This window comes from Schistocerca americana, chromosome 6, assembly GCF_021461395.2.
Source record: "Schistocerca americana isolate TAMUIC-IGC-003095 chromosome 6, iqSchAmer2.1, whole genome shotgun sequence".
In the NCBI taxonomy this organism is placed as follows: Eukaryota; Metazoa; Arthropoda; class Insecta; order Orthoptera; family Acrididae; genus Schistocerca; species Schistocerca americana.
Genome location: NC_060124.1, coordinates 349035245 through 349062267, shown reverse-complemented (window position 1 = coordinate 349062267; position 27023 = coordinate 349035245). Strand labels below are relative to the sequence as shown.

Here is a 27023-nt window from a genome sequence, read left to right as displayed (position 1 = left end):
GGTACCTATATTTAAGAAGCAGAGGTCGAGTTGTGACAGTAAATTTTCGATATCTCTGCCTCAGACATTAAGCACGGTGCCACCCCACAAGGGGTTATGGGCGTTAAAATCTCCCAAAAGTAGGAAAGGTTTATGGAGTTGATCAATCAGTGCTGCCAATGTGTTCAGGGGTATTGCATCATCTGGAGGAAGACAGTTATTTCCTGCGTCGTCCTTATCCTGACAGCCATAGCTTCAAGAGGGGTCTTATGGGCACAGGTTCACTGCATACCGAGTTCAGGACCTAAACTCTACCAGACACTCGACTATAATCACTACAGTTCTTGTAATATCCCCTATAACCACTGAGGGGAGGGGTCCGCATTTGCAGAAATCAAGTTTCCTGAAGGGCAATGCAGAAAGCAGGTGTAGAGCTTAACAGTTGCTGTAGCTCAGCCAGGAGGTGGAAAAAAACCACCGCAATTCCACTGGATGATTACGTTATTGAGAGGCTGGGAAGGCATGAAGCGCGTAAGGAGGCAGGTTAGGCCTCAAGGTCATCTGCTGCCACCAATTGAGTATTTGTAGCCATTTCTATGGTGGATGAGGTATCAGTGAGATCAGGCCTACAGGGAACACTAAGATCTCCACTGCATCCTCAGATGCAGAACTGATTGGAAGTGGTGGTGTTGAGGGCACCAGAGGGTCCTGTTTCTTAGCAAACTTCTTAGTTTGCTTGCTCTCTCGCTTCTCTTTAGGGGCTTGCTGGGAAGATTTCTCCAAAGCAGCTTCAGGCACAGAGGAAGACAGTGAAGCTCTTCTCCACCAGATTTTGGCTCCCTAAGCCACTGGCGAGTGTCCACCATGGCATTAGTGGAGATGTTGGGAGAGAGGGCCCCTCAAGGGACCTCTTCCACATGAGGGGAGCCGGAGGATGCTGTTGCTTTTCCGGCAGGGGGGAGGGGACCGATGTCCCCTGCGTTTGGGGGAGCCTTGCTCCCGAAGTAAGTGCTTTGGGGGTAACGGAGGAAGATTAGCCCCCTCCCATCAAGGAGGCGGATGTATTCTGGTGGCCCAGAAAACCCACTGCTCGAGGCACAGAGTGGGGAACCACTGGTACTTGGGACGGTCATGGTGACGTAGCTGCAGCGTATGTCAACGTCAACCGAATGGGGTGTAATCTTTCAAATTTACGTTTAGTCTCTGTATAAGTCCAACGGTCCAGGGTCTTGTACTCCATATTTTTCCGCTCCTTTTGGAGTACTGGACAGTCTGGCGAGCAAGGGGAGTGGTGCTCTCCACAGTTGATGCAAGTGGGAGGAGGCGCACATGGAGTATCTGGGTGCAGTGGACGTCCGCAGTCTCGACATGTGGCGCTGAAAGTGCAGTGGGAAGACATGCGCCCAAACTTCCAGCACTTAAAGCACCGCATAAGGGGAGGGACATATGGTTTAACGTCACAGCCGTAAAACATCACCAAGACCTTTTCAGGCAATGAATCACTCACAAAGGCCAAGATGAAGGCACCAGTAGCAACCCTGTTGTCTTTGGGTCCCCTGTAAACCTGCCGGATGAAATTAACACCCTGCCGTTCTAAATTGGGGCGGAGCTCGTCGTCAGACTGCAAGAGGAGATCGCAATGGAAAATGGTCCCCTGGACTATGTTGAGGCTTTTATGGGGGGTGACAGAAACAGGAGTATCACCGAGATTGTCACATGAGAGTAACGCTCGGGATTGGGCTGGGGATGCTGTCTGAATCAAGACTGTGCCGTTTCGCATCTTTGACAGCGCTGTCACTTCTCCAAACTTATCCTCAAGGTGTTCAACGAAAAATTGAGGCTTCGTAGATAGAAAGGAGTTCCCATCAGTTCTGCTGCAAACTAAAAACCGAGGCTAATATGGGTGTCTCTGTTCTGTGGCCCTACGTTCCTCCCATGGTGTAGCGAGGGAGAGAAACGATTTAGGATCATACCTGATGGCATTTTATTCGATCTTGCCCGTCTTAGAGATTGCTGGTGCCATACGGTCACCAGCAAGATATGACTTAGTCCGCTTCATTGCGGGTCACCCGCCCTGATGCCACCCACTCCGATCAGGGGCTCTCCCCACGGGCGCCACCCAGCCACAGCAAAGGCCAACTGGTATGATGGCCGTTTTCGGGCGTCCTGATGCTCCAGGAAGACAGGCATCTACTCCTTGGGATATGTGCGGAGTCAATGGCGCAGGCATCAGCAGTGCGATCCCTGTGTTGTCAGGGGGCTACCACCAAATGGGTACCGTGCTGGATATTGGGCGCAGAGAAAACAAATATTGTCATAGAGGTGCAAGATGACATACCCCGGAAAGTGTCCTCACCCAAACAGTTGAATCACAAGTGGAGATGTAAATCAATGACAAGAGACTCAGGAGATTGAATGTAAGGGCATTATGGATAAGTCGTGCACCATGTAAGGTATGTTTCTGGATATGCAGATTCCAAAGTGTGCTCACGGTTAACTTCCTACAGATGAAGAGCACAAGCGTCAAATGAACAAGAATGAGAAAAAAAGTCAGATCAGGACGAAAGGATGAAGCATTTGAAGGTCGTTCCCTAAGAATGTTGATTCCATTAGCTCCACCATCTGGCTTAGTATTTAGGTTGTGGATAAATATGACACGCCTAAAGACAACAAGGTTCGATGCCCTACATAATTTGTATTTTTACATTTCTTGATTAAAGAGGAACGCCTCACGGAAAACTAAGTGCATTTCTAGCCAGCATTTTTAGGGTAAAAGACTGGAGCTATTCGCCTGCTCTATACGTTCCTGAAGTAACAAAATGTCCAAGCCTTTCAAATTTCGTGTGCCTAAATTTGATGCACACAGTTTAAAAACTACGTTTTCATAATGACAAGGTTGTATTTCGTTTCGATTAAAGTAGTTCGGAGAATACCTTACTCACCAAAACTTGTGTTACATCTCTAATTGACTTCCAGATTATCCCTGGCTCAAAAATATTTTGTTTCGGTCTCTGTGGAAGAATACAGTTCGAACATTCAATGATATTTTTGTACTCAATGGTAATAATACTCAATTACATGACAAAAAAATTAGTTGGATTTTATTCTTCTCTTCAACTTTTGCCGTTTTATAGACGATTAAGCACGTAACGACTTCTCAATGAAGGTGTGCTGCCTAAAACGCCCTTATTAAATGGGGCAATCACGCAAGGCTCAGCGACATGTTTCTTACTTGCTCAAAACAAACCAGTATTGAAAGTAAATATCAATAACTATAATATAAATGAACCTTATCACTGAGAATTTATAACAATAAAATAACAGTGGGTAACTTAAGAAAGCATATGTCTTGTATTGTATTGAACCGTGGACTAGAAACGACGGAGAAGCTTCGTCCCACAAAAGGCTACAGCAATCCACTCACCCCACTGCCGCCCCACGCCGAACCCAGGGTTATTGTGCGGTTCGGCCCCGAACTGAAAAAAAGTTGTCCTCACCACACGACTTCAATAGGCGTGGTCATATTGGAGTTGCATACCCTCGCCTTACAGTTGTTAACTGGCTTAACACCTAGTTATACGAGTCACACAGTTTAACAGACTCCGAACCATGGCGCAACTTTTAATTTTTTCACATACACTATGTGATCAAAAGTATCCAGACACTCCAACAAACATACGTTTTTCATATTAGGTGCATTGTGCTGCAACCTACTGCCAGGTACTCCATACCAGTGACATCTGTAGTCGTTAGACTCGTGAGAGAGCAGAATATAGTGCACGGAACTCACGAACTTCGAACGTGGTCATGTGATTGGGTGTCACTTGTGTCATACGTCTGTACGCGAGATTTCATCACTCCTACGCATCCTTAGGTCCACTATTTCCGATGTGATAGTGAAATAGAAACGTGAAGGGACACGTATAGCAAAAACGAACACAGGTCGACCTCGTCTGTAGACTGACAGAGACCGCTGGCAGTTGATGAGTGTCGTAATCTGTAATGGGCAGACATCTATCCAAACCACCACACATGAATTCCAAATTGCATCAGGATCCACTGCAAGTATTATGACAATTAGGCGGGAGGTGACAAAACTTGCATTACAAGGTCGAGCGGCTGCTCATAAGCCACACATCACGCTGGTAAATAACAATCGACGCCTCGCTTGGTGTAAGGAGCATGAACATTGGACGACTGAACAGTAGAAAAACGTTGTGTGGAATGACGAATCACGGTACACAATGTGGTGATCCAACGGCAGGGTTTGGGTATGGCGAATGCCCGGTGAATGTCATCTGCCAGCGTGTGTAGTGCCAACAGTAAAATCCGAGGCCGTGGTGTTATGGTGTGGTCGTGTTTTTCATGGAGGGGACTTGCACCCCCTTGTTGTTTTGAGTGGCACTACCACAGCACAGGCCTACATTGATATTTTAAGCATCTTCGCGTTTCCCACTGTTGAAGAGCAATTCAAGGATGGCGATTGCATCTTTCAACACGATCGAGCACCTGTTCATAATGTACCCCCTGTGGCGGAGTGGTTACACGACAATAACATCCCTCTAATGGACTGGCCTGCACAGAGTCCAGACCAGAATCCTACAGATCACCTCTGCGATGTTTTGGAACGCCGAATTCGTGCCAGGCCTCACCAACCGACATCGATACCTCTCCTCACTGCAGCCCTCCGTGAAGAATGGGCTGCCACTCCCCAAAAAACCTTCCAGCACCTGACTGAGCGTATGACTGCGAGAGTGGAAGCTGTCATCAAGGCTAAGGGTGCGCCAACACCATATTGAATACCGGCGTTACCGGTGGACGGCACACGAACTAGTAAGTCATTTTCAGCCGGGTGTCCGGATACGTTTGATCACATCATTCATGGGCTGGGGCGAATCCCGAGACCAATGCAGGATAACATCGGCATAGATTTCGCATTCTTATTACTGATGTTTGAACTCTGAATATGATATAGGAATGAAATGGGCGATTGAATCCTTGCAGAGACTGGTCCTCTCGTCATCTGAGAGATTTTCCGAAATCAGTATCAAGTGACCCTTTCGTTACATTGGCTACAAAGTCTGCCTGAAGTTAGAGGTACAATGAAAGGTATCCCTTCCGGGCCACTACTTTTGCCTAATTAATCACTTCTCTCGTTCTCCGTTTCCGGAATGACGTCGGATTCTTGAGGACTTACTCACTTTCGCACTGCTGGATGCAGTGACAAATTAGTTCCGCTACATCAAAGAGATAGTAGTTCGTTTGCAAGTTCCATGGCTGATGGTCTAACCTGTCGAAGGAGATCCGCGATTGTCGGAAAAATATAGTTGATGATATGCTATACCTGCCAGAGTGCCTCTGTTATTGCTAAAAGTGGAAAGAAACCCTAACATGTGGCACCCCTACCCTCTGCCACGCACTTCACGGTGGTCTGCACGGTATGCACGCAGATGTATGTGTACCGGGCGATTCAGAAAGAAATAACAGATTTCAGCTGTTTGCTACAAACAAATTATAACAGATAGACATAGATTGCGCATGCCGCAGGACAGAGGAAGATTTAAAAATTTTCGACACAGCTGCGCTGTTGTTTGTTTGTAGCAAAACGGCGACTACAACACAAGAGAGATCATTTTGTGTGGCGGAATTTGCGCGAAGACAATCCATTGTTCAAGTTTATGGTGCGTTCCGCCGTCTATTCAGCAAGAATCTGCCTCTGCACAAGAAAATTTATGACTGGCATGAAAAATTCTTGGAAGTTGGTTGCATATGCAAAGGCAAGAGCAGTGGCCTGCCACACATGTCTGATGAAACTGTCGAGCGTATTAGAGATGCATCCACACGAAGCCCTCTGAGGCCCACAAGACGGACAGGCCTGGAACTTCAACTTCCTCAAACTACGGTGTGGCTTGTTCTCAAACGACGCCTGGATACAAAGTCTTACACGTTGCAGTTACTGCAGCTACTGCGTACCGGCGACCATAACAAAAGGCATGAATTTTGCATTTCAGTATTCCAGGATATGGAAGACGCAACTTTCCCGGACGAATTGCCGTTTCATTTATCGGTTACAGTAAACCACCATAATAATTTTGGATTACAAAATCGTCGTCGTCGCCTCACTGAAACTGAAGGTTTTTTGTGCCGTTTCTGTTCATACGTTTACAGACTTTTTTGCGGAGGAAACTGTGACAGGTAGGACATACGTGGACAGGCTGCAAAAATGGTTGCTTAACTTCAAGAATATTTCAATAATTTTTATGCATGACTGTGCCCAGCCTCCCTTTCATCTTGAGGTGCGGCGTTATATTAACACCACCACTCCACAACGTTAGATTGGAAGAGGTGGACAACACGATCGTGTTCATTCTTTTGGTCTCGAATGTCACCAGACCTCACTCCTCAAGACAATATTTGTCTCACGTATGGCAGCTACTCTCCAAGATCTGAGGAATTAAATTGTTAAAGCTGTCGATTCAATCAACAGTTCTGTTGATTCGGTGTGGAATGAAATGGCCTATTGTTTCTCGAGCAACGCATGGTGCTCATGTTGAGTGTATGGTATAGTGCATTGCCAACATAATACTGTACTGAGACATGTGGAATATGTTTTTATCTTTAATAGTTGTTTGTAATAAGTAAGTGAAATCTGTTCTTTCTTTTTTAATCACCCTGTAGAACCTTGGCCGTGAAGTTGCTCGTTTCAGGGGAAGTTTCTGCATAGCCCTGGTTTCCATAATGGGACAGAAACACCTTTAGATTCGTCAGCCTATATTGGGATGGCCGTCGGGCAAGCCGTCAAAATGTGCTGAAAAACATCTAGTTATCCCGGTTGTAGCAGCGGAGAACGGCCTTGTTTGATACGGTACAGATGATTGCATATTCCAAGTCTGAACACGAGGACTGGAACCGAGTTTGTGGTGGCTTTCATTACCTACAGCGACTGGTGTTTACCCTGATTCCATACGCGTTTCTCCAGGAGCGGCGCCGCGCTGACGCTTCCTGTCACACCGGAAACAAAGGAGCGGCAAGGCGTGCCGGTGCCGCCGTCGAGACGTGACGTGAATTCGCTGACGGCGTGCACGCCAGCCTCTGCGGCGGGTGCGACCGGGCTGCGGAAAAAAACTGGTGGCTTGCTGCAACAGCTCGTTCATCCATGCTGGCTGACGCGCGACAGTCCAAGACTGTGCCAAAACAAGGTTTAACTGCTCAGCATTCAATAGTCAACCCTTTCAGGTAGCTGCTCAAAGGTCCGATCCGTTTATCTGTGAGCACAGTCAAAAAGAAAGTGAACAACGGATACTGTACAAGGAGACAGAAAACTCTTCCCCGTTTACCGTTTACAGCTAAAAATTTCAGCGAATCGACCCTTGTCCTCCATTTAATAGGGCCATTCCACAACTTCTGGTTAATCTAAGAGAGAAAAATTACTCTAGAATTTTTGAGAATCGCTTAAATCTGATTCACTGTCGGAGCTCTTATAGCTGCACCCCATCGACCGGGCATCGTTTGTGGAAAATCATAACAAAGTACTTCCTTTACGTAATATTTTCAGTTCGATGAGTGCTTTTTGCACATTTATCATGGACTTTTAACTAAATGTGTCTGATACTGTGACATCTGCACCCTTCTTGGATATTAAGAAAACAAAATTCCTTCTCTTCGACATGCCTTGAGATACGTAAGTACTATCTGAAACTCTTAACTCGTGCTAACATTATCTTGCGTTGTAAAATTACATGGATTATCTCTGAATTTCGCCAAGATTCAATACATACGGCTGAATACTTCTCACAAGACTCCGCAAGCTTTAAAAACAGGTTTAGCGAACAATGAAACACAAGGGGCGGAAAATGTCAACTTTTGGGGACTGTAGATCGATAACAACCTCAATTGGAAAACCTACTGCTAATAATTAACGACTCTCGGCTCAGCACAAAGCCCTGAGGAAGGCCACTTGTAATAGTGGCCGAAATGTCAGGCAATTTCATATATTGACAATGCGGTCAACAACCCAAAAGAATTTTATTGACACTGTACCAGTCAGTTAGCTGTAATCACCGCATGTTTGTGTTAAACTTCGTAATTACATAAAAATGAAACTGTAACTAGTGTTATCCGTTTAGTAACATTAAGTTCTAATTCCAAACAGTCTTGTCGCTCTTAGCGATTTACAGGGTGGCACAAAATGAACGCATGGATTTGAGATCCCTGGTATAAGTGGAAAGCAGTAGTCAATTACCCCATAGACTGTTATCCTGTCGGTTTGGGCATCAAGTTTCAGTAACACTGGCACTGTGGACCTTTCAGCATCCTGATTTCACTGTTGAACATTATTTCAAAAGTGGTGAATCTGTTATCACCGTTCAATGGCTTTCCCGCACACATTCACATTCAGTGTTGAGCGTAATGGTTTGATATCTAATCGCAACATACTACTACGTTGGGTCATCTCCTTTCGCAGACCTGCATCAGTTGTGAAGAAAAGTCGACTGGTCGACCTCTTACAGTGTGAACACAAGAAAATGTTGCGGACTAAGTACGCCTTCAGGTCCTCGCCAGTCCACTACGCGACGTTCTCTGACTTTGGGCATGTCTCGTCGCTCGCTACAGCGCATCCTGGGTTGAGAGTTCCAGTTCCATCCTTATAAAATAACGATCGTACAGAAGCTTCACGAAAGTGATTTCGACGAAAGGGGATTGTTTTTTGAGATAAAGCTTGATGTTATTGCTACTGATGACGTTTCGATAATGATAAGCGACGAAGTTTACTTTCAATTGGTCGGTTTTGTAAATAAGCAGAACTGTCGCTATTGGGAAGCAGACAATACGAAAGTATTGCACCGTAAACCACTGCACATTGCTAAAGTGACCGTGTGGTGTAGAGTTACCTACGGGGTGATCGTTGGGGCTTATTTTTTTGAAAAAGGTGGCGCTAGTGCAACAGTAAATTCTGAACGATATGTTTCGCGGACACAACTTGAGGCTTTGGGGATCAACACAAATGTGGTTCCAACAAAATGGAGTCACCGCACACACAACTAACGCATCCATGGCAGTTGCTAGAAGTGTTTCGTCAATATTTGATCTCACGTTTCGGCGATCTCCACTGGCCTGCACGCTTACCAGATCTGACGGGCTGTGACTTCTTCTTACGGGTCATTTGAAATGCCAAGTCCATTGCCGCAAACCTCGTTCATTCAACAATCTGAAAGTTGCTGTCGTTAAAATGCATTTTATATGTGATCAAAATAAATCTAACCATAGCAGCTTGTAGTTCAAGCGTTCTTTTTGCACCAGTCTGTACGAACATGCGATCTGCTGACAGTCAAACGAAGAGATTAAAGGCTGGACACTGTAGAACTGACCAGATCTTACAGACGTGTCACACTGCTAGGAGCTCCCGACGGATAACAGCGGTCCCCAGCCTCTGTCGGCAAGCTATAGCACAGGGAGCAGGGAGCGTTCCAGGTTTCTAGTAGGAGCCAATGGGAGACGTAGCAGGACCTGCAGTAAGATTCGCGATTTCAGAGTTTGGCCTTCACCAAGTACTACTATGTGCATGCAGTGTACCGCAATTTGTGGTACGACGTCTACCCTGCTGGCCACCAAGATTTACTTTTTGTATGTGTACCGTATTGTAGGAAGAATGTATGATTCAATCTGTAGGTCATTTTGTGCTATACATGGTGCAAAATGCAGTACACAGAGCTGCCACTTCTGGCCGCAACAATGGCTCTAACTCGACTTTGATGACATAGGGTACGTCATCTCATGCTGTTTGAATTGTATCCCATGTCCAGCAGCCGCGTTAGCTTTAGAGTGGTTGCGTGCCACTCTTGCGGCAATGTATGACCCGATGTTTTCACCGGGTGAGTTCCAGATGAAGTTAACAAGCGGTCTTACGTTATGCTGTTGAAAGGTAACAACAATGAAATCTCGAAGTTTGTGCACGGACATCGACCCCAAAGCTTCACAAATTTAACGGTCGCTATCAAAATTACCGGCTATCCAAGTGAACACAGCCCACATCATACTGGGACGAACACCCGCTTGCACAATGCGTTGTTGACAACTTGGATCTATGGCTTCATGGGGTCTGCACCACACACTAACCAAATGAAATCCTGAGTCATCTTACCATGCCACGGTTTTCCAGTCGTCTAAGGTGCAACCAATATCGTCACGAGCCCAGGAGAGGCACTGCAGGCAATGTCATTCTGTTAGCCAAGGCTCTCTTGTCGGTAGTCTGCTGTCATAGTCCACTAACGCCACATTTCGTTGCACTGTCCTAAGGGATACGTTCGCCGTACATCCCACATTGATCTCTGTGGTTTTTTCACTCAGTGTTGCTTGTCTGTTAGCACTGACGGAAACACCGCTGCTCTCTGTCGTTAAGTGAAGGCTATCGCCCACTGCATTATCTGTGGTGAGAGATGCCTGAAATTTGATATTCTCGGCACACTTTCAACACGATGGATCTCAGAATACTGAATGCACTAGCGATTTCCGAAATTGAATGTCTCATGCGTCTAGCTCAAACTACCATTGCGCATTAAAAAATCTGTTAATTCCCGTCGTGAGGCCATAATCACGTCGGACACCTTTTCACATCAACCACCCGAGTAAAATGACAGTTCTGCCGATGCACTGCTCTTTTATACTTGCGTGGGCGATACTGCCGCCATTTGTGTAAGTACACAAAGCTATCCCATGACTTGTCTCCTTAGTGATTTGACGATTTGATCTTGGCTGCATACTGCCTTCATTTTGTTCCAGTTATGAAGGTCTAAAGTGTACTTTTTTGTGACCATAAGTGCGTAAGAACAGTTTCGATACACTTACTCAAAGAATCTGTGGTCGCTTGGAGGCAGTCTGATTACACGGACCAATATGCCCTGCTTACTGGATATTCCCCTTTTCGCTATATTCGACATGACAGTCAGTGAAAATACATGAATGGTGTTATCACCACACCGCTTTTATTGGTGTACAGCATATTTCAATACTGTGTCACTAGAACTGCGCAGCACGCCTAGTGATTGGGAATGTGACGCCCATGACGAAGTTGCTTTATTTGATTTTAAGTTTCACAGTATAAAAGAGTGGTCACTGATAATAGGGTGACAGGTGAAGAGCAGATTTATTGTAAATTTATCTTTACTGCTGAAGTTGATGTATTCTGGACTCGCGTCAGTTGGGCGATTTCTCTTACAATGGCTCAGATAACTGCTGGTCATTTAAAAAGTGATGTTATTTCCAAGCACATTTGACGGAGATAGTAGGTTCTGCACCTTTCATTTTATTGGTTTCTGTGGATAACACTGATATTTACTACATCAATAAGGAGAGGCTATTAGAAGAATGGCGTACCTACCGAGTACATGGTTATTTGTTTTCTCTCATGGCCTGTCGTATTACTATTTAGTCTTCGAAACGTGCTTTCGATAGCGCTCTTAGTCATAAACATATATTTTCCGATTACGGTTGTCTTCGGGATAATTCGAAAAAGCAACACTATATTAAAGTCTGTCTCTGCTACCACCGTTACGTGCAGCTAGCGCACGTTAAATAGCGTCTTGTAATAGTTTCTTCCAGATTTTTTTTTGTTACGTTCGTGCCTTTACATTAATGTTAACAATTTGTTTTCCATATGGCCCCCTTTTAATTTTCTCTGCTACATTCCATGACCGTAATTTACATTTTCTGACGACGGTTAATTATTTTACGATTAGTTTCCTCGTGGAACATCGATCTGAGTACCGGAAAAATGGAAGAACACGTAAGCAGCATTGATCCTGTTATTTATTTTAGAAGATACACTGAAGAAACGCAAACCTGCGTTTACAGCATTTGGAGATTTAGAGAATCACTTTGAAACTGTTTGGCAACGGCCTTGCCGCAGTGGGTACACCGGTTCCCTTCAGATCACCGAAGTTAAGCGCTGTCGCGCGTGGCCGGCATTTGGATGGGTGACCATCCGGGCCGCCATGAGCTGTTGCCATTTTTCGGGGTGCACTCAGCCTCGTGATGCCAATTGAGGAGCTACTCGACCGAACAGTAGCGGCTCCGGTCAAAGAAAACCATCATAGCGACCGTGAGAGCGGTGTGCTGACCACACGCCCCTCCTATCCGCATCCTCATCTGAAGATGATATGGCGGTCGGATGGTCCCGATGGGTCACTTGTGGCCTGAAGACTGAGTACTTTTGAAACTGTTAACTGGAATGCACTCTTTGAAATTCTAAAGGCATTAAGGATAAAATATAGGGAACGAAAGGTTATCCAAAATTCGTAAAAAAACATATACCGGTTGAAGCATAAAAAGCTGTGAGCGAGAGAGATAATGTTGTAGCCTTTGTACTATGTAATTCCATCTGTACATAGAGCAGCCAATAAAGGAGGACGAGGAGAAATTTGAAGAGGGAATTAAATTTACGGAGAAGAAATACGGTACAGTCATTGAGGTTTGCCGACGACATCGTAATTTTGTCAGGGACACCAAAGGTCTTGGAAGTACAGCTGAAAGGAAAGAGGTTGTCAGATGAACAAGAACAAAACTAAAACAGTGTAACAGAATGTAGTCGAATCAAATAAGGCGATGCTGAAGAGGTAGTAGATCGGTTTTGCTATTTCAGCAGCAACGTAACTGATGATGGCCGAAGTACAGAAGACTAGCAAGATATTAAATCTTGTCTTTTTTAGAAGCGCATAATATCGAATATAAACTTACGTATTAGGAAGCCTTTTCTGAAGGTACCTTTTGGAGTGTAGCCTAGCACGAAAGTGAAACGAGGACGACAAACAAAACATACAGGTAGAGGTTACGACTTTCTGAAATGTCGTGTCACAGCAGAATTCTGAGGATCGGAGGGGAAATCGGTTAGCTGAATGGTACTGACTAGAATTACCGAGAAATTAATCTATGGCACAATTTGATTAAAAGAAAAGATGGGTTAATAGTACACACTGTGAGGCACCAAGGAATCGTCAATTTTGTAATGGATAGGAAGTATGGTAAGCAAAAATTCTAAAGACGGGCCAACGCTTGAGGATGGTAATCATGTTCGAATATATGTCGGTTGTAGTAGTTACGTAAAGATCTAGAGCTTGCACAGAATAGGCTAGCGTGAAGACCTCCACCAAGCCAATCTGAAGACGAAAACATCAATAAGCAATAAATTAACATGAGATGTTTACTTGACTCCAGTAACTTCATTTGAGAAAGTTACTGTGATTTTGTCTCTGGGATGCAATTGAAATTATGTACTTCAAAAATAGTTTTCCCATTTTGAAGGGTATTGGGACTAGTACTTACGATGTGTGTTTCACCCGTAATGTGATGGACTGACGAACATGTGTCGCTAGCACTGCTTTACGTGTTCTGGGAGTAGTGTAGTAGCGAAAATTCCCATCACAGCATAAGAGATCATACGCAGATACGGGACGGAAATCTATGTATAGGATATGCGCAGCAATACGGCGGTGGCGACAAGCAACAAGCAACCAAATCGCAGCAGAATGCACGGTAAAATTTGACCGCTACCCGGCCTGAAGTCGCACGTTAGGCGAAGGGAAGGGAAGCGAAAGCTGAAATGTAGAAGTATATAAGATTAGATGGATGGATCATATAAATAATGAAGGAGTGCTGAACGGAGGTGGGGAGACAAGAAATTTGTGGCACAACTTTACTAAAAGAAGGGATGGACACATTCTAAGACATCAAGCGATCATCAATTTAGTACTGCGGGGAAGTCTGGGGGCGTAAAAATCGAGGGAGGCCAAGACGAGTACAGTAAGCGGATTCAGAAGGATGTACATTGCAGTAGTTACTCGGAGGTGAAGAGCTTGCACAGGATACAGTCGCATGCAGAACTACATCAAACCAGTCTGCTGACTGAAGACAACAACAACAACGAACGTCAGAGTTTGGCCACTATTATACAAGCCGAACACACAATTCTTGTAAATCATCACAAAATATCTCATCAAAATAGCTCCATAGGTCCATAATGGAAGAAAAGATGTTAAGCTGACGCTTTTTATCGCCGATCTCTGAACCCCTTGCGACAGCACATGAATTAGAAAAAGTGCTCCACCATTAACAACTGACAAATAGAAGCCTCACTGCCTAAGTTAGCCGCGTCTAAACTTTGTAAAACTGACTAAGTGTTGTCTCCTAAGTTCACCAAACGATGTCCAGCGACTAATCAGTACATTAAGCAACATTATCCATGTGTCTTATTTTGAACCGCAAGAAATATTATATCCACCCAATAAATCTAAAAGTTAGATATCTATAATTCTGGACTACAAGAGAGCTGCGACACTTTTGTATTATACAACTACAGAAATATGCGTACTTACTAATATCGCATCTCGAATATTCTTCTTGATGTCTTCTATTTTCTGCCTCTTCTCTCTGAAAAGAACGGAAAACAAAAATTAATGAGACTGATTCAGCTAACGGCTAGAGATTTTGCGTTGTAAATGTGTATTTGAAGGTGTCAACCTTCTTGAAAATTTTCATGCAGGTAACAATCCGACAGACATTAAAAATCACTCTTAATCCCGTATGAAAATACTACGTTTCTTCGAGGAAGTAAGCCTCACTGCAGTAGCCTCTGCATTCAAAATATTTGGTATTGAAGCACTAAATGATTCAATCGCTCTTGCGTCCTCAAAACATTCCAATTGACAGTCTGCAGACGAGGCCCGCAAAACCATCAGTGAAAAAAATTCTACCTTATGTTAGCGAGGATAGTGAAGAATAGCCGAGCGAAAGTAAGGTCTGTTCTCAGGACAATAACAGGCGAAGGTTCTATGTGTAGAAAACTGTTTCGAAATATTTGGAAACCATATTTCTTAAAATTTATTCTCTTTTTAAACTAGGAAGTGTATGCCGAATATCTTCAGAACTGTATTTCTACTAACTTCTTGCAAAATTAAGCCGTTTTATTACGAGGTTTCACACATCGTTTACATAAAAGCTTGTTTGAATTGCGTATATGTTACGACTTTCCTTCGCATAAAGTGTAAAAAGTAGCATTATTTTATACTCAGATGTATGGGCGTATCTCCTGATGAGAGAGCAGAAATCTCTTTAACAGAAACTCGTGCACTATGCTCGACTGATGATAAAAGCTTTCTTGACAGATGTTGGTTAGAAGCCACTGTTCTCTTAGATGAATCCACCTACGTTTGTTCTCGACTTGGTTGCTCGGAAAGGAAAAATAAAATTACGAAACACAAAATCATTTCCCGTTTTCAAACGTATTCTTCTTCTTATTTCATGCATTCACGAGAATACGCTTACTGTTTCCAAAACATATCGCAAGATGATTCGTCATTATTCAACTGAGCATGGGAATGACAATGTATGTTTAGATACATCGGCGTTTCTGCACAGTCTGACCTGACTTCAACCCACCTAGTCTATATTGCCTTTAATGAAAAAAGTTGAAAATAGAAGCAACATATTTGATCCATCAGAAACTCCACGACCAATGTTCTCAAGAAGTAACCTACCACGCTGATTTCTTTTCCAGTTTACACAAAAGAAAGAAATTACTGTTAACAAGAAAGAATCTTTCGCTCTGCACTATCCTTCCAAACATCTTGAGTGAATTAAGACTCTAGAGCGAAATTGCTGTGAGGGAACTCTGCGCTTCTAGACGACAGGTAAATTGCGCCTCAGAGCAGATTAATACGTGCGTACTTCAGTAGTTCACTCTTATGGACCAACCAACTGATCACTGTGGATTAAAACTGAATACTGAGTAGCGCGGTGCAAATTCAATTAACAGATCAATTCCTTCGCCAAATTACTAGGAATAACGACAGTTCAGTCAACCACATGGCAGTCAGTAGGTAGCACATAAGAGATACCACGCAGTATCTGGGCCAAAGTTCGTGGAGTTTGAACCACTTGCCGCGGCTGAAGGCTAGAGAAGACAAAATTTAATCGCTAGGAAAACAATTTCGGGTCGACAAAAGTATCATGTGCTAAACAGTAAACCGATAGTGGATATGTAAGAGCGCAACGAGATGTATTCCCTGTCAAACACGTGAAGGTTTCTAAAAAAAGATCAGTTAAGGCAAAGATCAGTTTCAGTGTCCTGACATGCACATATAATCGCATTACAGTGGATAGATCCTTTCCCCATTGTTTCCCAAACCTACTTAATAGACACTAGCAGACTAAACAATAAAACAATCAAAACGGTAATAGCCTCTTTCATATGCTAATCATAAATAACGTTCAACTCCAAAGTTATCCGTGTAAAATATCATTAAACAACATAGGAACTAATGTCCCGCGTGTTTGTAGCATCACATTGGTTGGGGCAGGATGGTACTGCTTAAAGTGAAGATCATCTACAGCAGCTAATATTTTTCATAGCACCAAACGAATAGATAAAGAATCAGAATTTATGATGGAGCACGAAGGTAATTTCTGGAAATGGCTCACAGATTCTGAAGTTAGTTATTATACTGAGCTCACACTGGAACCTGTTGGCAGACGGTTACATAACTATCTGGTTTGGAACATCGAAGCCCAAAAACAGACATCAGCTCCTGTCTGAGCTGTCAGCCACAGATTTCAGTTTCTGTCGGCAGCGACAGGAGCTATTAATCGAGAAGTTTCGCTGAATTATGGAAGCTACGGCTCCAGCGAGGTTTGCATACTTTATTCAAGCAGTTAGCCTATAACACTGTGGAAAGTCTTTAAGCACTAGCGTGCAAATTGTAAATTGAACACACTGACAAATTTCCTCTTAACACATTGGTGAAATGTTTAAGGTATATTAATAACAGTAGGGCATTATGCGTCGCCGCGAAAGTCAAAAGTGCGTCAGAGCCCCAGTACGGTGAAAGTCATGGTGATCCTTGTGTAGGACTATGATGGTGGTGTTCTAACACATTACGTTCCTCCACGGCAGACGGTCAATGAACAGTATTACTGTTCGTTTTTGGAGCATCACCTGCAACCAGATTTGCGAAAGAAGCGGCGACACTTTCTGCGCAACCCACCTATCATTTTGCACGATAATGCGCGGACACATACAGCGCAGCTGTGGCTGCTCTGTTCGGTCGATGGGACTGGGAAGTACTGTACCATCCACCATACTACCCGGACTTAAATCCTTGTGACTGATTTGATTCCGAAGATGAAGGAGCCACATCGTGGCATTCGCTTCAGAACTGTTCCAGAGATTCGGCAGGCAGTAGACCGCTCCATTCGCGCCATCAACAGAACAGACCCTGTTAACGGTATACTACGCCTTCCACATCGCTGGTAACGAGTTCTACACAATAGTGGTGACTACTTTGAAGGACAGTAACAGGCGCAAACATTTAACTCTTTTGTGTCGGCTGTGAATAAATAGTTGCCACTATAAGTTCCAATCCTCGTATTAAACTGAAATGGCTGCAGGCGATCTAACAGGGACAGACAACCAACGATCGACAAAAGGAATCCACAGGAGACTGCGCACCGTAAAATAACTGATATACAGAGGGGATGGAAGAGTTAAGAGTCGCATCGGTAACATCAAAACCAAAGATTATCTAAATTCTATAAGGATGAAGGAATAAAGTCGGTCGTGCCCTATTCGAAAGAGTAACTCCAGCATTCTTGTGAAGTGTTTTTTCGGGAATTACGACAAACCTAAATCTCAAAGGGTAGGTGGGGTCGGAACTTTTCCCTAACGCGAGTATAGATCACTTCAACACTTCGCTCGGTTCTAACTGAGCAATCTTAACATTACCGCAGATAGAAACGTTATTGTAGGCCTACTTCAAATTCGACAATTGACCTGAAAAAGCCTCCAGGTAGATACAAAATATTTGCGAGCGCGGAAATTTAAAGACCGTTAAGGGTTGCTCTATTGCGGGCTGCCACAGCACCCAATTCCGGATCACTTGCAGCTTTTCCGAACCGGCTCATGCTTTATGTGCGCAGCAACTTGCCTATGAAACAGCTGTTCCTCCCTCAGACACGTGTTCCTCCCTTTCTTAAGTGGTTCAGAAATCCACATTCCGGAAGGCTGTTGCCTAATTTTCCGTAACTTACTTGCTACTTTGGTGTGTAATGTTTCTAGAAGAAAAAATACTTCGAGTAGGAAGGTTCCAACATTGCAATAAATAAGCAGGTTCATTCTTAGGACGGATCCTCCCATGAGTGATAGCCTGTTAAAGGCAGCCATGTCACACTTCCCATTGAAATGAAATGATCGCACGGCATTTATTGGCCGGAATATCCCCTTCGGGGTTCGGCCGCCGTAGTGCAAGTCTTTTTAGCTGACGCCACTTCGGCGACTTGCATGTCAATGATGATGAAGGACACATATTACCCAATCCCCTGCCGGAAATCGAACCCGGGCCCCTTACGTGGTAAGCACTAGCGCTACCGCTGCGCTACGGGGGCGGACACACTTTCCATTACACTGTAGTAACTAAAGTCGTGGGATACCTCCTAATATCGTGTCGGATCTCCTTTTGGCTAGTGTGGTGCAGCGATTAACATTATGTGGACTCTACAATGTTGCAAGTCCCCTACAGAATTACTAAGCCATGTTGCCTCTATAGCCGCTCATAATTGCAAAAATTTTAGCGGCGCAGGATTTTGTGCATGAACTGACCTCTCGATAACGTTCCATAAATGTTCGATGGGATTGACGTCGGGCGACATTTGTAGTCAAATCATTCGCTCGAATTGTTCAGAATGTTCTTCAAACCAATCACGAACAACTGCGGGTCGGTAACATCGCTGTATGGGAACCTGAAGTCCATGAATGCAAACAGCCTCCTAGTAGCCGAATATAAACATTTCCTGGAAATCATCTGTTCAGTTGGACCAGATGACCTATTTCGTCCATGTAAAAACCGGCCACATTATTATGGAACCACCACCAGCTTGCACAGTGCCTTGTTGACAATTTGAGTACATTGCTTCATGCGGTCTGTGCTACAATTGACCCCTGCCATCAGCTCTTACCAACTGAAATGGGGAGTTAACTGACCAGGCCACAGTTTTCCGGTCGTGTAGAGTCCAATCGATTTGGTCTCGAGCCCAGAAGGCGATGTCGTGCTGTTACCAAAGGCACTCTTTTCAGTCGTCTGCAACCATTGCCCATTAAACACAATATTTCCTGCATTTTCATAAAGGATACGTTCGTCGTATGTCCCACATTGATTTATGCGGTTATTGCACACAGTGTTGCTTGTCTGTTAGCACTGACAACTACACAAAAAAGCCGCTGATCTTGATCGTTAAGTGAAGGCCGTCAGCCCTGTGTTGTCCGTTGGGAAGAGGTAATGTCTGAAATCTGGTATTCTCGGACATCCTTAACACTGTGGATTTCTCGGAATATCGAATTCCCAAACGATTTCCGAAATAGAATGTCTCATGAGTTTAGCTCCAACCACCATTCCACGTTCAAAATCTTTTAACTCCCGGCGTGCGGCCATAAATCATGTCGGAAATCTTTTCATCTGAATCACCTGAGTACTAATGACTGCTCCGCCAAATGCACTCCCCCCTTTATATATAGTGTACGCGGTACTACCGTCATCTGTACATGTTCACATCGCTATGTCATGACTTGATACATGACTACATGTAGTACTGGCTATTTTCTGGAGTTTTCTCTGTCTCGCAGCCACAGATAGGCGAGAAAAAGAGACTGTTATGCGGCACTATTCGCGTAAAAGTTACAGTAGTTTTAATCGCTTTATACACATTTAAATATTAGTTTTGAATTGTGCCCCAATTTTCCATGTGTATTTGAATCACAAAATCCTTAAAATTTTGTAACTTTTTTCATTTACATTAGGGTTGTTTGAAAACTTTGCATTCGGGAAAGACAGGTGCTATATAAGCTACAACATTAAATTCAGCAGCAAAGAAGTACCTGACGCAAACAATTAGGCAATGCTAGGAGGAAATACATTTCAAGGAAACTAAATGATTTCCCTTTCGTATAAATTAGCTTTTTATGAGTTTTCATCAATTTAATTATTAAAACACTCATCCACACCAAAACGACTTTTGAAGTGGTTGCACTTGGCGAATTTAGTGAATGTAGGATTTTTATCAATGAGGTCACATAACAAGAAATGAAAATATCGTTTTTGTCATTCTTTTGACTTACACTCTGTATAATTACACTTAGGAATTATTTATACAGAATAACGATTCTCATACAATCGTAACACGTTTCTAGGGTGGGCAGCGCTGCCAACAATCCACTCCTCTACCATTATCGTCACCTTCGATCACGCCTACGTCTAGATCTACATTACAACTCTGAACACCGAAGTGCTTGCCAGAGGGCTCATCTAAAAACCCTCACACTTTTTAACTACCGTCCCACTATTGAACAGCATGCCGGAAAAACCAATACTTCAATCGTTCGATGCGTGATCTGATTTCTCTTATCGCAATTATCTTTTCTCCCTACGTAGGTGGGCGTCAACAAAATATTTTCACATTCTGAGGGGAAAGTTTAGTGATTGAAATTTCGTGAGAAAACCTTGCCGCAACAAAAAACGTCTTTGCTTGCACGAGTACCACTCCGACCATCATATCATACCGGTTACACTTTCTCCCTTATTTCACGATCACACAAAACGGATTTTCCCTTCTTTGAACTCTTTAGATGTCCTCTGTCAATCCTACCTGGTAAGGATCCCATGCCACGTATCAATGCTTGAGAAAAGGGCGGCACTATCTTCTAAGTGTATTATCAATAACATGCAGTCTTTGATCGCTGTCTGCCGGCCGAAGTGGCCGTGCGGTTAAAGGCGCTGCAGTCTGGAACCGCAAGACCGCTACGGTCGCAGGTTCGAATCCTGCCTCGGGCATGGATGTTTGTGATGTCCTTAGGTTAGTTAGGTTTAACTAGTTCTAAGTTCTAGGGGACTAATGACCTCAGAAGTTGTGTCCCATAGCGCTCAGAGCCATTTGAACCATTTTTGATCGCTGTCTATAGCCCCGTCGAGGTTAGCTCCTCCTCCAACAAAAACAGTTCATTGGCGTACGATGCATACCTGCAGGTGAAGCGAAGAGTTTGCTACTACCACAGGCAAATTTACGTTTCCGGAGTTTGTCGTGAGAAGTACCTGCGAAGCTTGCTCGGAAGAAAGACTGTGGTTAACGTCCCGTCGACATCGACGTCATTAGAGACGGAGGACAAGCTCGGATCGTGTGAAGGATGGGAGAAAAGTTAAGGACTGCCCTTTCGAAGGAAACTTCCCGGCACTTGCCTAGAGCGATTTAGGGAAACCACGGAAAACCTAAATCACTTTGTTCCGCTATTACTCGAAGTAGCCCATGCTTTGTGAACTTACACTCCACATCCTCGGTTTCGTTGTTTTATGTCTACACCATTAATTTAGTTGGAGAAGTTTCCACACGGAATGCAGGTGGTGGTACTTCGAAAACTGCAGGTTGCTCTTTCACCTACAGAGCCTAAAGAGCATTGCAGAATGCGAACCATACTTCTGCACTGAAATTCCAACAACTGGATTTTCTTATGATTCCTTTAACAGATGAACTCAGTTCAAGAATAGAATTAGCCTACGGCGATCCGAAAATTTTAGTCTCTTTCAGAAACTAAACACGCACTTTAATTTCTCTTCAGTCGTTAATTACGTGATAGAGTTTAGCGTCCCATACACGAAAAGGTCATTAGCGAAAGCTCAGCCAACGAGCCTAGTTAACAGAGTTAACGGATGGGGACGCTTAGCATGCGGTTGCTAACACAAGGTAATGCAACGCTGGAACGGTTTCGGCATAATTTTAAAGCAAAATAAACAAGCCACAATGTAAAACCCAGCTCATGGGTAGGCAACCGCTTTTATCTACCGACCACCTTTTTTTATCTGTGTTAATAGTAAAATTTTCTAACCTCCCGCCAGTATTTTTGAATTAGGGAAGTCAAAGTTAAAACATATAATAATAATTACTTACTAAAAACTTTATTACGATTTCATAAAGTTTTGGCAATGTTTTTAAAAAAAATTACCGTCTACCACGAAAGCTGCAGCGCACAGTAGAGTGCGGAGGGACCAGGCTGACCACATTGATATAGTCACAAAAGAGTGCACTTTGTTTATCCACTCGATGCAGAGTACAAGTTGCGTTTGACAATGAGCCCTTTTCCGAGTGAACGGACTTCCGACTTAAAATTTTATACGTATCGTTCATCAGGAAATGAAGCCTGCACTCTCCATCAAAGTGTGCACTGTCTTTAAACTTCCTGTCGGACCACGAATCGAACCTGGAACTAAATTTCGTGGGCAACGCCCTAACCGACTGAGTTACCTGGGCACGACCCATGTCACCTTTACTTCTGGTGGTACCTCACGCCTACTTCCTAAACTTTACGGAAACATTAGCAGTTTGGGAAGAATTCGAGCTTCGGTGTTTTACGTAAGGCTAGAAAATACCTATGCCTTTGTATATAGCAGTGAAATACAGCATATTACGCCGCAATGTACCCCAAATTGCAAATTTTGTGTTTAAAAACCATGTCTCTGAAAAATACCAAACATCAGACAACAGAGGCCAGACACTCAAACGGTGGGTTAAACATGTATTTATTACAGTACATTACGTGCTACCGACATGATGTTGCAGACACAAATCAAGACTTGAGCACTCAATTTATCTTAGTGCCATGATCTATGGAGGATGTTTCACAAAGCATTCGAAGAAAGAATTGGATGAACATTTTATCACGGAATTAAGCTATGTTGCTTTGCTGGTCGGACATAAACTCTTAATTATAATGAAGACGCCTGCAATTTTGCACAATTTCAAGCTTACCCTACTTATATGATGCCACGCCAAACTTGTTCCCCCAAGTATGCAAGCCGCAACGTAAAACTCTAATCTGCGGGGCGGCGCTCGGCTGACCATGGTGCTGTTTTTTTAGTGTTACCGCATCCGGAGACCGGTATATACGCTTAGACTTGTGTTTTCTTCATGTAGACACAATTTGCAGCGTAGTTCCTACAAAAGATGCGTGCTGCAACTTGGCAGGCTGTGAATCTGCAACTTTAGATAACCATCTTGGTGGTTCTTAGAACACCACACCATTATCACATCGCGTGGCTATATTTGCACTCGTTATAACGGTACTAATTTTGAATTACTGACACTGTGAACTTTTTAGATAATTAAGCTTTCATTATCTATTTATTTACTGGCGAACCCGGTTATGCTTCGCAACTCCTAACTATATATGGGAATTGCATACACATCCTGAATTCCTTGTCTCCTTCCCTCTCTCTGCCAATCGTCTCATTCCCCTCCCTAGCCGTACCTCCCCCCCCCTCCCCTCTCTCTCTCTCTCTCTCTCTCTCTCTCTCTCTCTCTCTCTCTCTCTCTCTCTCTCTCTCTCTCTCTCTCTCTCTCTCTGTGTGTGTGTGTGTGTGTGTGTGTGTGTGTGTGTGTGTGTGTGTGTGTGTGTGTGTGTCCATCTCCTCATTCCTTCTCTCTACGTCCACTTCCATCCGAACGTCCAGTAACTTCGTAAATCTCCTCCACCCCCACTTCGGTGCATAATCTCCTTCCCAGTCTCTTTCCATCTCCTCATCTGTCCCTCTTCCCCCCTCTCTACGCCCATTTATTTCTGAATGATCAGCAGACTATCGGGTACAAATATGAAGTAAATCTATTAAGATCTTTCCGAGATTTTTGGCAACAACGTTTCCCCTTTGTATACTAAATGATATTTATAGATACAATATATTATGAAACTACGTAGCTCAAATTGGTTCAAATGGCTCTGAGCACTATGCGACTCAACTGTTGAGGTCATTAGTCCCCTAGAACTTAGAACTACTTAAACCTAACTAACCTAAGGACATCACACACATCCATGCCCGAGGCAGGATTCGAACCCGCGACCGTAGCGGTCTCGCGGTTCCGACTCCAGCGCCAGAACCGCGCGGCCACTTCGGCCGGCTACGTAGCTCATTCCGCCAGAATGTTCATTAGAGTATCGTCTAAAAATTGGAAGTAGGGAGTCTATTCAGTTACATATGACGATGAAGTATTTAGCCTATAAATTATTTTGTTCGAATATACTCTGGTTCTCATGATAAACCTTCTATAAAAAATTCACGGTTTTTACTAATCTACCCTCATTAACGTCAGATAACTGTGCTCAATATGACATAGTGCCTTTGTGTTGGTAAATATGACAGGAATCCGACAGATGGCGTCTCATGCGTATTTGGCAAACTACGTTAACAATCTCTGCTGCTCACATAGAGCGCCGTGACTACCAGGCATTCTACATGCGAGCTTTTGTTGTTTGCCGTTCAGTCATTATTTTGTGCAGGTAAGCTTCTTGCGTTACTAATTCGTTACAATTTTTCTACAAACGTGATGCTGCGTCAGGTACTTCATGAAACTGTCCTGTTTGGGCGTTTTTGTTACGGAAAGTATTGATTTTTCACTGAAGTTTGTATTAATAACCCCGGCCATTTCTGCTACATATGTGGTAAATGTTGTCAAAAAGGCATATAAATGATTTTGTAAAATAAAGCTATCGGACATATTTTGGAAAACAACTTGGACAACAAGATAAATGTTCGGCCCAACACAGCGTTTGTAAAACTTGCGTGGAGCCACTTCGATATTGAAGTCATGGAGGACGAAAAGGACTTCCGTTTGGAATACGGATGACATGAACAGAGCCAAGAAACCATCTCGATGATTGCTACTTTTGTGCTATGAATGTAAAAGGTATGAATCGATACAAAAGGCGCTACTACGTTTACCCAAACGTACAATCCGGTAACCCACCAATCTTGCGTAGTACAGATGTGCAAATACCGACATTTATTTTCTTATCAGACGATTACTGTGGTGATGTCGGTAAGTCAAGACAGTCAGAAGAAAAGCAATAGTGAAAGTAAATTCGAAGAATGCAGTCCTACACTGCACGGCTTTTCTCAGGGCGACCTAAACGACTTGATTCGAGATTTAAATTTATCTTAGAAATCAGCTGAGCTTCTTGCGGCGAGACTAAAACACTGCCTTTAGCCTGGCGTATGAACACCATTCTAACGAGCTACATAGCGCGATATTCTTCCACATTTTAACGAGACGAATGATATGATATAATGTAGTGATATTTCTCCGCTTTTAAATTTACTGCGTCTTGCAGCATACCAACCGAAAGACTGGCGACTTTTCCTAGATGGCTAAAAAATGTTTTAAATGTGTGTTACTACATGACGCAAATAAATTAGCTTCGGTCCCGATAGCTCATTCAACTACTATTAAGGAAAAATATCAAAATGTTGAACTTGGTTTGGATACGATTTCATTTTATCAACATCAGTGAACAGTTTGTGTAAATTTAAAAATGATGAATTTTTTATTGGGTCAGCAAAGTGAATACGCTAAATATCCCCGTTTTCCTTGTCTGTGGAGCAGTCGTGCGAAAAATGAACATTGGAGCAGGAAAGACTAGCCGCCGAGAATAAGCCTGACTATACGAAAAGATAAAATCGTTCACGAACCGTTGGTCAGTCGGGGAAAGAATTATTCTTCCGCCACTACATATTAAACTTCTGCTTATAAAACAGTTTGTTAAAGGTTTAGATATGAATGCCGATTGTTTCAAATATATTTGTCAATTTTTTCCGGGTCGCAGTACAGAAAAGTTAAAAGCAGTGATTTTTGATGGGCCAAAAATCGGTACTCTTATAAACAACGATGATTTCACAAACCAAATAACTCAAGTTGAATGAGAACAATGGACAAGCTTTATTTGGGGAATCATAAGAGCCGAAGAATACTGCGAAATAATAGACAAAATGCTCCAGAATTTCCAAAAACTATGAGCTGATATGAGTGTCAAATTGTATTTTTGCACAGTCATTTAGATAAATTTCCTGACAACTTGGGCGATTACAGCATGAGCTAGAGGAACGATTCCATCATGACATCAAGGTTGATATGTTTTTTCTGTTATGATTAATTTGATTACTTTTGGTATTATTTATAGCAATTTGTTTGTTTGAAATCATCCGGTAACTTTAAAATAAAAGTTTTAAAAATATTCTCTTTTGTAATTTAATTTCCAATAAAATGGGTTGCCTGTATCTCAAAAAGTAATGTCAATTCCACAAAAATCTTATTATTTTCGTATTCAGCAGACCAAAAATTAACTGAAATTGATTAATACAGGGCTTCCCAACGTGTGGTCCGCGGACCCCTTAGGGGTCCGCCGGCTCTTTCTAGGAGGTCCGCGGCCACCTTTCACCAAATCGTGTAAAATAATGAGTAAAATTATTGAATAAAAATGTGAAAATCAAATTCATCACTATTTTTTTTTCTTTGAAAAACATGTGTATAGCACTCGAAAGTTGACAATAACATTCGATCTTTGGCAATAATGTTTGGCAGTCCGCAACACAAACGAAAACATTCGTGCGGCTCCCGCTGTCGATGGTTCGAGTCCTCCCTCGGGCGTGTGTGTGTGTTGTCCTTAGCGGAAGTTAAACTTAGGTTAATAGTGTGTGAGACTAGGGACTGATGACCTCGGCAGTTAAGTCCCATAGACTTGCATACATTTGAACATTTTTCTTCGGATTTCACGAAAAACCACACACACACACACACACACACACACACACACACACACACACACACACGACTTTTACGAAATATGCATGCTCCCTACAAAACAGTTGCCAAACAGTGTAAGTGAACGGACCACAGGCGGCAGCTTGTCAACAGCAAACAGTTTGGACGTGACGTCGATTGCTCTTAGAGGAAGGCAGCTCCAACGTGTGAAATGTCAATTACCAAGTAATATTAATCAGGCTATAGTGTGTTGAACAAAGGGAGTAAATCCACTAGTAAGTGTCTGGATACAGTGGGAATTCAAATTGGATCGTTAATTTCAAGTTGTTTTCATTCATCTCTACACCAAAGACTATTGATACTTCGGGGTGATAGGGGGTGGGGGGGTGGGGGGGGCGGGGTCATTGGGAACATGGTACTTGCATTAAGAA

The 27023-nt window shown here is 43.3% G+C and overlaps 1 protein-coding gene across 1 annotated transcript in view; it reads right to left on the bottom strand.

The window, feature by feature from the left end:
• LOC124619743 (guanine nucleotide-binding protein G(s) subunit alpha) overlaps positions 1-27023 on the bottom strand; it is a 372022-nt gene that overhangs the window by 193849 nt on the left and 151150 nt on the right. Inside the window, exon 3 of the mRNA XM_047146318.1 lies at positions 14346-14400. Coding sequence (XP_047002274.1) covers positions 14346-14400 — 55 coding nt within the window. The remainder of the gene's footprint in view (positions 1-14345; positions 14401-27023) is intronic.